This window comes from Anas acuta, chromosome 3 (assembly GCF_963932015.1).
Source record: "Anas acuta chromosome 3, bAnaAcu1.1, whole genome shotgun sequence".
Lineage (NCBI taxonomy): Eukaryota > Metazoa > Chordata > Aves > Anseriformes > Anatidae > Anas > Anas acuta.
In genome coordinates, this window is record NC_088981.1 from 45,351,025 (window position 1) to 45,363,688 (window position 12,664).

General features: G+C 37.9%; 1 protein-coding gene across 6 annotated transcripts in view; it reads left to right on the plus strand.

The window, feature by feature from the left end:
* Positions 1 to 12,664, plus strand: part of RPS6KA2 (ribosomal protein S6 kinase A2) — a 301,250-nt gene that overhangs the window by 242,588 nt on the left and 45,998 nt on the right. For all 6 annotated transcript variants that reach the window (XM_068676930.1, XM_068676932.1, XM_068676928.1 and 3 more), the window contains 3 exons: positions 412 to 554; positions 7,067 to 7,137; positions 8,016 to 8,104. In XM_068676930.1, the coding sequence (XP_068533031.1) occupies positions 412 to 554; positions 7,067 to 7,137; positions 8,016 to 8,104 (303 nt within the window). The remainder of the gene's footprint in view (positions 1 to 411; positions 555 to 7,066; positions 7,138 to 8,015; positions 8,105 to 12,664) is intronic.

Here is a 12,664-nt window from a genome sequence, read left to right on the forward strand (position 1 = left end):
CCACTCTGGAGATGCTGTCTGGCCATCCTTATAACTGTTTTCCTTCTGCAATTATTATTCATCAGGGTAATCTGAGCAAGAATCCTTACCAGCATTCTTTACCAAACCTGAACTGTGTTTCTGCTCATTTAAACATTCTATTCTGCTTTGAGCCAGAACCTCAGAGAAAGGGGTACACTTGCCTTCAAGACATTTTAACAGATGCTGGCAAGGCACTCCACATAGGCAGGGCATAAGTGCACACCTGCCTTTGATCTTTCCACACACAAAATATGTGAGCAGCCAGAAGGTGCTTCATCAGTTATTTGGTGTGTTTTTCTCCAAATATGTTTGGTCTGAACAGCCTAAGTGAGCACAAGTGTTAATAATCCCTTTTATAGACCTGACAATTTTTTTTTTCAATTTATTTAGATTTTGGTCTAAGTAAAGAAGCCATCGACCATGACAAGAGAGCATATTCATTCTGTGGGACAATAGAGTATATGGCACCAGAGGTGGTCAACCGCCGAGGACATACGCAGAGTGCTGACTGGTGGTCTTTTGGTGTGCTCATGGTAATGGAAAAGTGGTATTTGTTTGTTGGGGGGGTGGCTAGAGAAGTGATCACATACCTCAGAGTTGTGGGGGTGAGTCATTGATTGAAGATGTTTATTAGTCCAAGAGCTACCATATATGAATACATCACAAGGAAAAATACCACAGAGAGAAAGGAGCTATCTGTGCTAAAAAATTATGTTGCCCCAAGAGCCTTTAGGAATAAACCTGTCACAAAATACAGTTAGCCTGAAAAGTAGAAGGGAGCTCCTGCATAAAAGATGAGTCCCTAGAAAACACTTTCCAAAAAGATCTCTATGATCTCTTCACTGTCTAACTACAGTGAAGCTGCTTGGCTGATGATAAGGGGTTGATAACACGCTTGTGAGAGCTGCAGTGTTTGATGCTGGGATGCAATGCCAGAAAAGGCTCTCAGAGATACATTAAATCCCCCTCATGCCTGCCTTTCCAAAATTAGGTCTTTGAGCTCTAACCTGCTTCCTCCTGTACCCATCCCGCCTCTTCAGTCTCTGGTGTCATTACTGCTGAGCAGGATGAAGGGAAGGTCGGGGGAAGTAGTCTTGTGACATTGCTATACGTTTAAAACCTGTAGGTTAAAGCACTGTACATGTAGGTTTTTTGATGTGGTTACTCCCAGTGTCATTTCATCAAGCATAGCACTGTACCTTGAGCCTCATTTACTACTCCCGCAGTGATATGTTCAGGTAACAAAGATGAGGTTGCCATCCTGAAGCATGCAGGCTGCAGGCCTGTCCCCTCACTCGGGGCACAGTCACTAACAGGCAGCTACAATGCAGCTAGATTTCCTGTGGCACAGGAACTACTTTTGGTAGCTGTATATTATGTTACCCATCACAATCCAAAGAGTTTGTTTCAGTTCTGTTTGCCCTAAGTAAATAAATAGCAGCACTAAAGGAAGCAAGAATAGGAAGCAATTTGCAAACCATGAACATGTTTGAGGGGGTCTACATCACTGATCTAGCTGGTCGACAGCAGCTAATCTAGATAAACATTGCAATTTATTACCTGAATTTAAAAGAACATCCTTATCTCCTACAGACATAAATCCATTTGTGGGTGCTGAGCACTTATGAATCATGTATGTTTGTTCAGGAAAATCAATAAGTTATGTCTCATAAAATAAATACACACCAACCCTTTAAATTTTTTATTATATGTTTATTTTTGGAGGATAGCTGTGCCTTCTCACTGTCTGTCTCTAGTTAAAAAGAAACATTGATGTATTTGATGCATAGATTGTTTTTCTTTCACCTGTTAATGAACTTGGTTCCTTCCCATATGTTTTTTTTTTTTGTCTGTTTGTTTGTTTTCCCTCCATCTCTCTCTTCTTCATACCCTCTGCCAAGTATTCAGTATATTAGAATTAGGAAAGATAAGAATCCATGTAAAAGGAGATGTTTTACAGACAGTAAAAATCATTTTAACTGTAAGCTGATGCTTTAAGCCTTTGAGTGCTACCAGACATCTTAAAGAAAAAAAATAGTTTTAATCAGTTCAAGCTTTTTTCCTTTTTAACAATTAACTGATTAGGGCAGGAAAAAAGGGGATTTCCAAACACTAATCGTGCATGAAGATTTCTGATACTGTCTTGTGCTCTTGTTTTCCTCAGTCTGTCGCCTGAATCTTCTTTTAGGGAAGCTGTTTTTATGCCAGTCTGAAAAAGAGCAGAGAGTTAAATGGAATCCAAATGATTTATTAGCATTTCTTGAAGTTATTTGCAGTATAGAATGAAATATACTTAGAAAATATACCAGTTGGCATATGTGCAGATTGCAAGGAAGGAAACTAGACAGTGTAATTTTTGTGTTTAAATTTTGGTCAGTAGAAGGAACACAGTAAGGAAATAGTGATAAAATAGCTTGTAAGCTAGCCATCAGAAGAGCCACCAAACATTGGTTCTCTCATCTGTTCTTTTCTGTGAACTGAGATTTAATCCTACATGAAGAGGAGTCAGGGGTATGCATTGACCAGGCTCAGTCTACAGACAAACAGTGATCCTTGAAGCCAACATCAAATGTGAGACGTGATTATTAATATCAGGACAAATTTATCTGACAAAGATTAGGTTCTAGTCTTATTAAACTCAGTGAAAGTGAAACTTCACTTACCACCAGCTATGTCTTTGATACTCACCACAAACCCAAAAATATTACTTGCTGTTTGCTTGCTGCTCAGACTGTTTGAGTTATCTTATGGTAGTATAGTAGGTCTCAATGCATATAGTTACATGAATCTTGAAATTCACCTTTCTCAAGCATTCTCTCCCCCATCGCATGGGGCAGGGTGAGCAAACAGCTGTGTGATGCTTAGCTGCCAGCCACATTAAACTACAACATACCTGCCTCTCATTTAGTAAATGATGGAGAAGTTGTGGTTTATCATATTCAGACATTTATTTTTTTAACTTTTTTTTTTTTTTGCCTTCCTGCATCTTACTTATTGTATTGAAGGCTTTAGATAGAGCATTGCTCTGTTTTAACACTATTTTACAAAAGCATATTCTTCTCATCAATAGATCTGCATGGACAAGCAGTTGATTTAACTTGTTAAAAATATGTGTATATGACTGATATATTTTAAGCAGCTCCACAAGAGCCTTGATGCCCACTGTGTCATTTCTGAAGCCCAGATAAACTTGTCTGCAACATAACATGGTGGCTCATAGCAGCGAGTTTATAATTCATCGTACTGATTTACAAAGCCACAGCCATTGTGGAAGTTGTATCTCTTTTCACTTCAGGAAAAAGTACTGCCCACTACTGAGAGTCATGTCAGCAGAGAGGAGACTATAATTAGAGAAAGAAAGGGTGTGATGACTCCATAGACCATCCCAAATAAAAATAAATGTATTTATATTTTTCAGCAATGAAGTGAAATCTGCATAAGAAAAGAAAAGATTCCCTTGCTAGCTCAAGTATTCTGCTCCGTAGTAATTTTCACTTTAACCTAACCATACAGTGATATTGGAAAAATAAAAGACAAAAAAGCAACACTACCTTCTTGTACAAAATCCTATTATAACATTCTTGTTTTGTTTTCATTCCAAAGGATGGTCTTCTTAATGTATAGTTTTGAATATCTATGCTAGCTGCTATGTGAAGGTATACAAACCCTTTGGAAACACAAATTCATTATGCTTCACAGGTGGCTAATAATGGTAAATAACACATTTTACAAACGGTAAAACTGAGTGTCTGACCTGCTCCCAGCTTCCTGGAAAATGACTGGAAGTGCTGAGAGGGTAATCCAGCCTTTCTGACAAGAGTGTCTCTCTACTCTCCAGAACAGAGTATTGACAAGTTTTTTTCTGTAACTTTACATTTTATCTTTTATTGCTCACAATATTTGGGCAGACTCAGGCTGAAATGGTTTGTGCTGTCTGCTGTCCTTCCATCTGCTATGATTATTCATCTGGCAATCACCCCAGGCTGTGGATTTTTTCTTGTTCATTCTCTTCCTAAATGACCTAACAGTATCACTTCTCGTATCCGTTCCCATCAAGCTCATTTTGTGGTTGTATTAGTAAGCAACTGAATTGTAGCAGGGAATAATTGGCTTTCTCACTGATTGGTACAGAAAGGAAGCCAAGGTTGGAGAGAGGCAAAGTCTGCTGAGGTGTTAGCTAAGACAAGGTGGCACCCCAGAATACTCAAGAAGTGAGCTGTTCTCAAGGAAGGCAAGGAATAAACCAACTAGGTTTATACAGATGAGGAAGCGGGGAGAATGAAAACTGCATTTCCCAGAAGAAGAAGAAAAAAAAACAAACTATAAAAATCTGCATTAATAGCCAAAAACACTGCAAAGTTTCTTCACACCTAGGCTCAGCTCCTAGTCAGCCTTCTGTGACCCATAGTTACGTGAAAGGCTGTTTGCAGCAAATGCTCACTTCTGCTTGCATGTTTAGGTTTAGCAAGCTCTTGATTTTATTTTATTTTTTTAATGAACAGGAAACCAGGCTGCTGTGCAGCAACCTTAACTGATAAGACTAACTATCTCAAATTGTTTTTTTTTTTTTTTTTTTTTTTTTTTTTTTTTTTCAGTTTTGTTATTTCATTTTTAATCTTCAACAAATTTTAGAATCAGGACAGCATTTAGAGGAACCAGTGCTTTCTTCCAGCTGCTGCTCATTTGAGTTCACTGAAGTCAAAAGCTCAAGTAAATTTAACTCACAGTAGCTGCATTTCACTTTAAATATTGATGTTAAGTGCATTTCTTCTGAGTCTGAATTAATCTCAGTGTTAGACCTGTGTAACTGGAGACATGTGGTAACAAAGTGCTAGCCATTAAAGCAGTGCAGTAAATATTCCCTGCAGCCTCCAGGACAGTCACTTCCCCCACTCCCTCCTGCAACTTCAATTTCTTTTTCCTTTTCCTTTTCTTCTTCCTTGGACATTGTATCCAAGTTTCTTGCCCTCAGGTTGCTTTGCCCTGCACACACACTGCATTTGTAGACCTTCCTGTGATATCCTAGTGGGTGGGAGCTGCAGTCATCTTCCCGCGTAGTCACTGACCAAGTGGTGGTTTAGATCTGTTATCATTTTGCATCACCAGCGTCAAGCCCATTTCTGCCAAAATAAATGAGCTGTAGCAGGCATTGTTAGTGCTGTTAAATTAAATTTATTACAACAAAGTAACATGAGCAAGTGTAAGTGAACATTTGGTACTTATCCAGAATGCAAAGGAAACTCTTTAGAAATTGTGATGAGGGTTTCGTACAATGTGTGCCACTTTTGTTACTGCCCTGGGAAGCAACATTCTCTGCCCATCATCCCTAGGATATACGACCATTTTGGTCAGGAATAAAGCTCCTATAGGTCAGAATTATTTTGAAAATGGGGCTTGAGCTCCTATGTCATTTATGCAGTTTTACTAATTCTACCCCATCACGTTTCTTTCTAGCAGCCAAGCTGCTTTCCACCAGTCCTGTAAGACAGCTGCTGTCTTGACTTTCCTAGACCAAGCAGGAGTTAACAGCTTCATGTTTCCAAATCTTGTCTATATTTGTCAGTCATATGCGTATTTTTAATGTACTTTTCCTTACTTCTGCCTTGTGTTTTATCCCTTTGAGGTAATTTGTTCATAATGCAGATAAATCCTTTGATTAATTATAGTCAGTTAATTACTAGGCTTCTAAGCCTCTCATTTGCCCTCTTCACAAGTCTAGCCTAGCAGTTTCATGGTTATAATTTTCTTATGTTTTCACATAGTTTTCTTATGACATGACCCTATCTAATCTGCAAAAAGGGAGTAGTCAGGCGATGAAGCAGTTTGACAGTTTTTACTAATAAAAAGGTTCCTTTTGCAACAAATTGGCTTCCTGAGAGGAGTGAAACTACTTGTGTGGTAAGGTACAAAAAACACATAATGGTTGCAATCTGTCCTACTTTAATTGATATTTAATTTATAGCAATTAATATTAATCAGTACATATTATTGTAGTAGAAGATATCCAAAGCCTGAATCAGAGACGTAAGAAAATAATTGTCCTCCTTACCTTCAGTGGACATTGTCCTCCTTTATACCCGGGCTAAATTACGTTCTTGTTTTTTTTGGGTTTTTTTTTTTTTTTTTTTTTTTTTTTTTATTTCCTTCATCATCCTTTAGTCAGAGGAATCAACTACCACTGATACCCCTATGAAACCCTGAGTCTAGAGCTGCATGAAAGACCTGGTATTGAATCTGTGCTAGACTTATTTGGCTGCTTTTATTACCAATGTGAAATTCTTGTCAAATTTGCTGAAAGCATTGCTCTGTTTCAAAGGAACTATAACTGATTGATGTTTTCACAAGTGAGTTAGGCATATAATTGATGATGATTGCTGAGTTTTGCTTTGAGACTTGGGTTCACTTAAATGTGACACTTGCAAAATTCATCATTGAGTACAGCCAGGGAAACCAAAATGGGAGAGAAAAAAGCACATAATAATGCCTTGAGGATGTCGGGTTTGAACATGCAAAGTATAGCAATGGCATTTCTAAATAGTGCAAATGTAGTTGGACTCAAGTAAAGAGAAGCATAGAATCGTGGAATATCCCAAATTAGAAGGGACGCGATGGATGAAGAAAAGATGTGAAATGGTGTGGTAAACCCATTTTCCTTGCACCACAGTCTATGCCAGACACCTAAGAACAATCATACCTGTTCAGACTAAAGGTTCATCCAGCCAAATATCTCATCTTCAATATTGGCCATAGGACAGGTGCTGGAAGAAGAAGCAAGTATGATATTTGTTCCTAAACATACCAAAACTTGACCCCGAGTATCAGTTTGTAACAAGGCTCTTCAGCTAAACGGTCATATTAGTCCCTGATGTTCTGCAAAATCCACATTTGCTGCATCAATTTTTTCCAAACTACAGCTTGTTGAGCCATTTCTTTTCCTCAAGTTTTTGGTTATGTTTGAAATGAATAGAAGATGGTCATGGTGTAGATAAACTATGCAGACTGTCTCAACACTTACTTGATTTGACATTTTATTGTTATTCCACAGTTTGAGATGCTGACAGGATCGTTACCGTTCCAGGGAAAAGACAGAAAAGAGACAATGGCTCTTATTCTCAAGTGAGTACTGAAACCTATTTCGTTTCATTAACTATGAGTTAGCTGTGCCCTTGGGGCAGCCTATAGGTCCTATGTATATGAAGAATGGCAAATAATAATGTGCATATTGAGTTTTTCAAAGCTTTGTAAGTTACAGATTTGGTAAGGTGCACACAGCTAATGCCTGCACGTGGCTCTGAAATTGCCTTCAGAATATATAGAATGAAGTGAATTACTGAGCAGGCTTTACAAAAGAAACATATTTTACTTTCCATAATACAGAATGTCATTATACATACAGATGTGGAAATAGATTTCTGCAGGATAGCTTATGTTTTGTTGTTTCAAGGTTTCACATATTTTCCTTTGAATTTTTCCCACTCACTTAATGTTAAGCACAGACCTAATTATTTCAGAGTTTGAAGCTTACCTTTCTTATTGTTAGATTTTTTCATTTACACCTTACATTTATGTTTCTTCTCTGTAGCAGTGAAACACCAAGGGAAAAGTTTTATCCACTCTAGTCAATGTAATTATCATTATTTTCACAATAGTTTCTTCGCTTCTTTAAATTTCTCTTGATTCCCAAATCTATTCCTGAAAACAAAACAAACAAACAAAAAAAAAGTAGGAAAATGATCTATTTAGGCTGCAAATGATATTATGAGATTCATTAGATTTACTTAGATTTACTCCAGTGATGCCAGTGATAAATCATTGAGCAGAACAGGATCAAGCCCTCAGTTTTCATTGCAATGTGTTTAGGTTATCATGCCTTTGGTCAGCAAATTCATGTGCCTGCCCCCTCCTGACTACTGCAATTCCGCTCTGTAAACCACAATATGATGGAGAAAATTTTTGAAAAATCTATTTTCTTTTCAAGTGTCGTGTTCTTTCAGAGCCAAGCTGGGAATGCCACAGTTCTTGAGCATAGAAGCCCAGAGCCTGCTGCGAGCCCTCTTCAAAAGGAACCCATCCAACAGATTAGGTATGGGTGTGCATTTGATCAGTGCATTTGTTATGTGTGCTTTGTCTTGTCAGGTGGTAATCATTTCCTTTGGAGATCATTTCCCTGAGAGTTATCCTCTTCATTTAGAGTGCATTTTTCATATTTTCCCCAAGTGCAGGGAACCTTCAGCATTACTAGAGAAATTTGCAAAGAGTGCAGGCAAAACACTGGAATCCCAAACATGTTATTAGCTTGGATTTTATTTTTTCAGTGTTGAGGGAGAGTGAACCACCATCATTTATGAACTGTGTAAGGCAACTCCAGCATATGATAATATAGGGAACTGGGATGACAGGGATCTTTTTTATTCTGTGTATGTTAGCTGCAGATCTGAGGTAGGGAGAAAAAGAGAGTAAAATTTTTCATGAGCTCTCCCATTCTAAAATGCATTTCAATGTTGTTTCATTCTGGTTGCTGGGAACATTTTAACAGTAGGCTTTCTTTGTTACCCTGAACGTATTATCTCCTTTCTTACTGATGAATTTTCACCCTTGGTTACTACTAATTCCATTTAAGTTGTGATAAACTAAAGGAATTTATTGAATCATGTATCTTATGCTGTCTCTACCTTTGGGAGTTTAATTAAGAAATTCATCACATTTGTTCAGGTCATGGACCATGCCTGGCACATAATTTTCACTGGAAATTTAGTCTTCATTTATTACATGGAAAAATAAGAACGGTCATATCAAGTGAATGATACCATGATAATAGCTCTGTATTCTTTTTCATTTAGAAGTTATATCCCATTCTGTGAAAATACATATATATATTTATGCATGTATATATATATATTTTTTCACCATAATAGTCTCAGATTCTGCTGTGTTTTGAATGAGCAAGGGAAAATCTTGTTTCTAAAGGAAGAGGGCAAACCAGAGGGCAGTAGGGAATAACTCCAAAGTACACATTTTATATTTCTCCTGGTTTCCTTTTTCTTTGTACCTCTCTTGTAGGTTTTGTGTTTGTTTGTTTTTAAACTCTAATATACCACTTATCAATATCTTTTGATTACTGGTATCCTCCACTCATTCAAGTCTTATTATTTTAAATTTCCCTAATAATTTTAAATGCTCTGTTCATCTCTTGCCACATCCAAAATACGCCATCCCTGAGCCTGTGCCACAAAGTGTGTTCCCTTCCTCCCTTCACATCTGCCAGCTCTGGCAGAAGAAGCCTTTGACTGAGGTGACACAACAGTTGTGATCCAGACCCAGCATGAGATTTTACAAAGCTAGCAGTAAGATACCTGAAAAAATGGAAATATGAAGGACCTCTGAAGAGTTAGAGTTATATTTGTCACAGGAGTAGAGGCATCTTTGCCTGATAGTGTTGGAACAAATTGATTTCTTTGTGTGAACTTCTTAGTGCTGAATAAGAATTATTTTTCATTGGAATAATGAATTATTTTTGAAGGGACAAGAGTTTCTTTATGCATCTGCCACACAGCCAACCCGTGTAGCTATCAATGAAAATAGATTTCTGCTGTCAATGTCTTAAGAAATTTCTAGACATGTTTTGCTGTGTCAGTACTTTTAGATGCAAATGCTTTGCTCTGAAAACTCAAAGGCTCTGTAAAAGACCGACCTTGTGACCAGAAACTGAATCCTTCAATTCTCTAAACTGTATCACAAGAAGGGAGCTGGCTGGTCCTGTTTAAATGTGTAGTTGGCTCTCATTGTCATCTATGGGAGTTTTGGCAGCTAATAAATTACTTGTCTTTTAAGGAATGGCATAGACCGGTTAAATATTGAGACTTGTGAAAAGCAATTTGCTGGTATTGCTTGTAACTGTTTACACTTGCAAGATTATTTCAGATTGGAGACATAAGGTTAGAAGCGAAAAGCTGAATTAGGAAATCACTTGTTCTGAGGTGTGGAAAGAGCAAGAGGTTCAAGAGAGGTTTCTCCTTATCCTTGTGGTACCCACACTCACTTCTCAGATGCTGGAGGTGGTGCTGCTGAAGCTCTGCCACGTAGTGCTTTTAATCCTCTGTGCCGCTGTCACAGCATTAGCGGTCTGACAGACGGCAGAGAGCAAACTGCCTGACAGCCCAATTCTACCACCATCTGCCTGAGCAATGGATCTTGCGTTTCCTAATAGGTACACGTGGGTGTGCATGAGTACGTGGGGAAGATGAATGCTGTGCTCTGTGCCCTTGAGCTCTTGCTTGACATTCTTACTCTAGTATCTCTCTCCCTTGCTTCAGGTGAGGCAGCTTGTGGGCTGTTCCAGCCCTCTGCTTTACAATGAGCCACCTTGGACTGTCACATTTTAGGTGAACGGATGTTTTCTGCATGAATCCAGCAACTCATCTGAAGCCCCTGCATCATGCAGTGACCCAACATGGGGGCTCAGCTGTTTTCTGAGGGAGCCCGGCTCCCATGGAGGAGGACGGTATGGCATAGGCTGCCCCCAGGAGAGACAAGAGCCCTTGCTCCACACAGGGAACAGAGACCACCCAGCCTCCTCCAAAGCCATCTTCTGAAGAAGGCAGGAATAGGGAACCAGGCACTTGGCACACTGCTGTGACCCCTCTTCTCCTTGGGGGGACACCTGCATAGCCTGTGGAGGCACTGTGCTCCCATGGGTTTTAATTCCTGACCTGATGGCACCTCTTATAGTCTGATATGCCATAGAGGTGACAGTGCAAAAACACATTTCTCAGCAGGTTGCAGTTGCCATCAAGCAGTTGGGTTGATGTTAAAGAAAAATAGAGTCAAAGCATTTCTAGGTTTAATCCACGTTCAGGAAAGTAAGACACTGCAGCAAATATAAACTTTTCCTCACTCACCTCTTCTGTTTCTTTCTGCTATATTCTCTTTCTCTGTCTCTTGTTTTGTTCTGCATTGCTCATTTTGTGGCTTTCCGCAGTTTGCTGTGTATCCAAAATGTGCTCCAGTGAAATCACTGGGAACTTCTGGATACTGGTCCTTTAAAAAATGAGCTGCTCACTTAAATCAATGAAGTTGCTTAGCTTTAGAAATGAGCCATGACAATTCTAGCCCCAGTATTTTCTCAATTTTAACATGGGGAATTACTAAGGGGCAAAGTTTTAAACCTGAGATTTGCTGAAATAATATGAAGGCTGGGAGAAAGGAAGAGATTATTTATAACAAAAGCACTCAAGGAAATAAAATCTAAAAGACTAACAGAAAAATAGACCTTAACTTTTTGAGGGATACCAGTGGAAAGCTTCTGAAGTCATTCTATTTATCAACTGATTGAGAATCAGCATGAAAGATGTTGAAAACAAGCTTGTTGGTAATGAAAGAAGAAATACTTAAATGGTTGGCCTAAATGCTGAACAGAAGTCAGTAGATAAAAGGACTACTTCAGCTTTGTAGATTTTAGCTTTTTTCTGGGAAAGGAATCAGTCTGAAGATAAAAGAAAAGTAGCCTTAGACATCCGGTTTTGAAAAATCTTTGGAAAATTAATGAAGCATGCTAAAATAAAGTGTGAACCATATTATGGATCAAACACTTGTTTTCAGTCATTGTTTCAGAAGTTTGCAAATCTGGAGAGTGTTTGTATTTAGTCCTAAAATATTTCTAACTTTGGCAAACCAAAAAATGCTGGGCTTAAAAAATCATTTTATTCTGACTACCATTTTGCTTTTTGCTGTTCAGTTTTGATATTTTAAGAAATAGAAGTAAAGATTGACTAGGAATTATAAAATTTTGTTTGAAACTTTGTTTTGAAGCTTTAGGTACAAACGAAAAAATACTAGGATTGGAGGGAGATAAATGAGGCAGAGAAAGAACTTAGTGATACTGTTTAGCTGATTCTGTTTTTAAGTCTGGTGCCCATGATAATTCTTTAACAATTTTAACAAATTTTAAAGAAATTGAAAGTCTTTCTTTGGCATCTTTTGTTATGGGCATTGTCTGCCCTTTTCTGAACCTATATACCCTATTGTACAAATAGTCAATATAACACTGCATTCATGTTGTTTTGTTTAAATACAAAAAATTGCAGATTACGGATGGACATCATTTTAAATCATTAAAATTGATTAACTGGAATATCCAGGCAAACAAGTTGTAAGCATCTCAGAAAAGAAATTATGGTAAACAGTAAAGGTGTTAGATCATTACATTTCTAGTAACTTAAAGAAAGGACTAATTCTCACATACCCCAAATCCTCAATCTGTTCAGGCAGACAAATCGAAACAGCATTTCAGGAACTCCTTACACTGCTAAGCACCATAAAGTTCCAGAGTCCTCATAATTAAGATTTTTGGCCGAGAAAGTATACAATAAAAACATGTGCTGGTAGGGTCATCATAGAAGCTGAAGAAATGGTTATTCTTTCCTTAGTCCTATGTTACTGGAGAAGAAACATTCTTCTTTGATGCATAGAAAGCTTTATTTTTCAGTTTTATGAGAAAACAAACTTTAAAAACAAATTTCTCCTTCATCATAGTGATTGGGTGTCATTTTTGTAAACCTTAGAATGAATTTCAAAATGTGTGGCCCAGATCATGAAAATGTAGAGTCACTAAAATTTTATTCCCTGAAATTAAAATTCTGTAAAA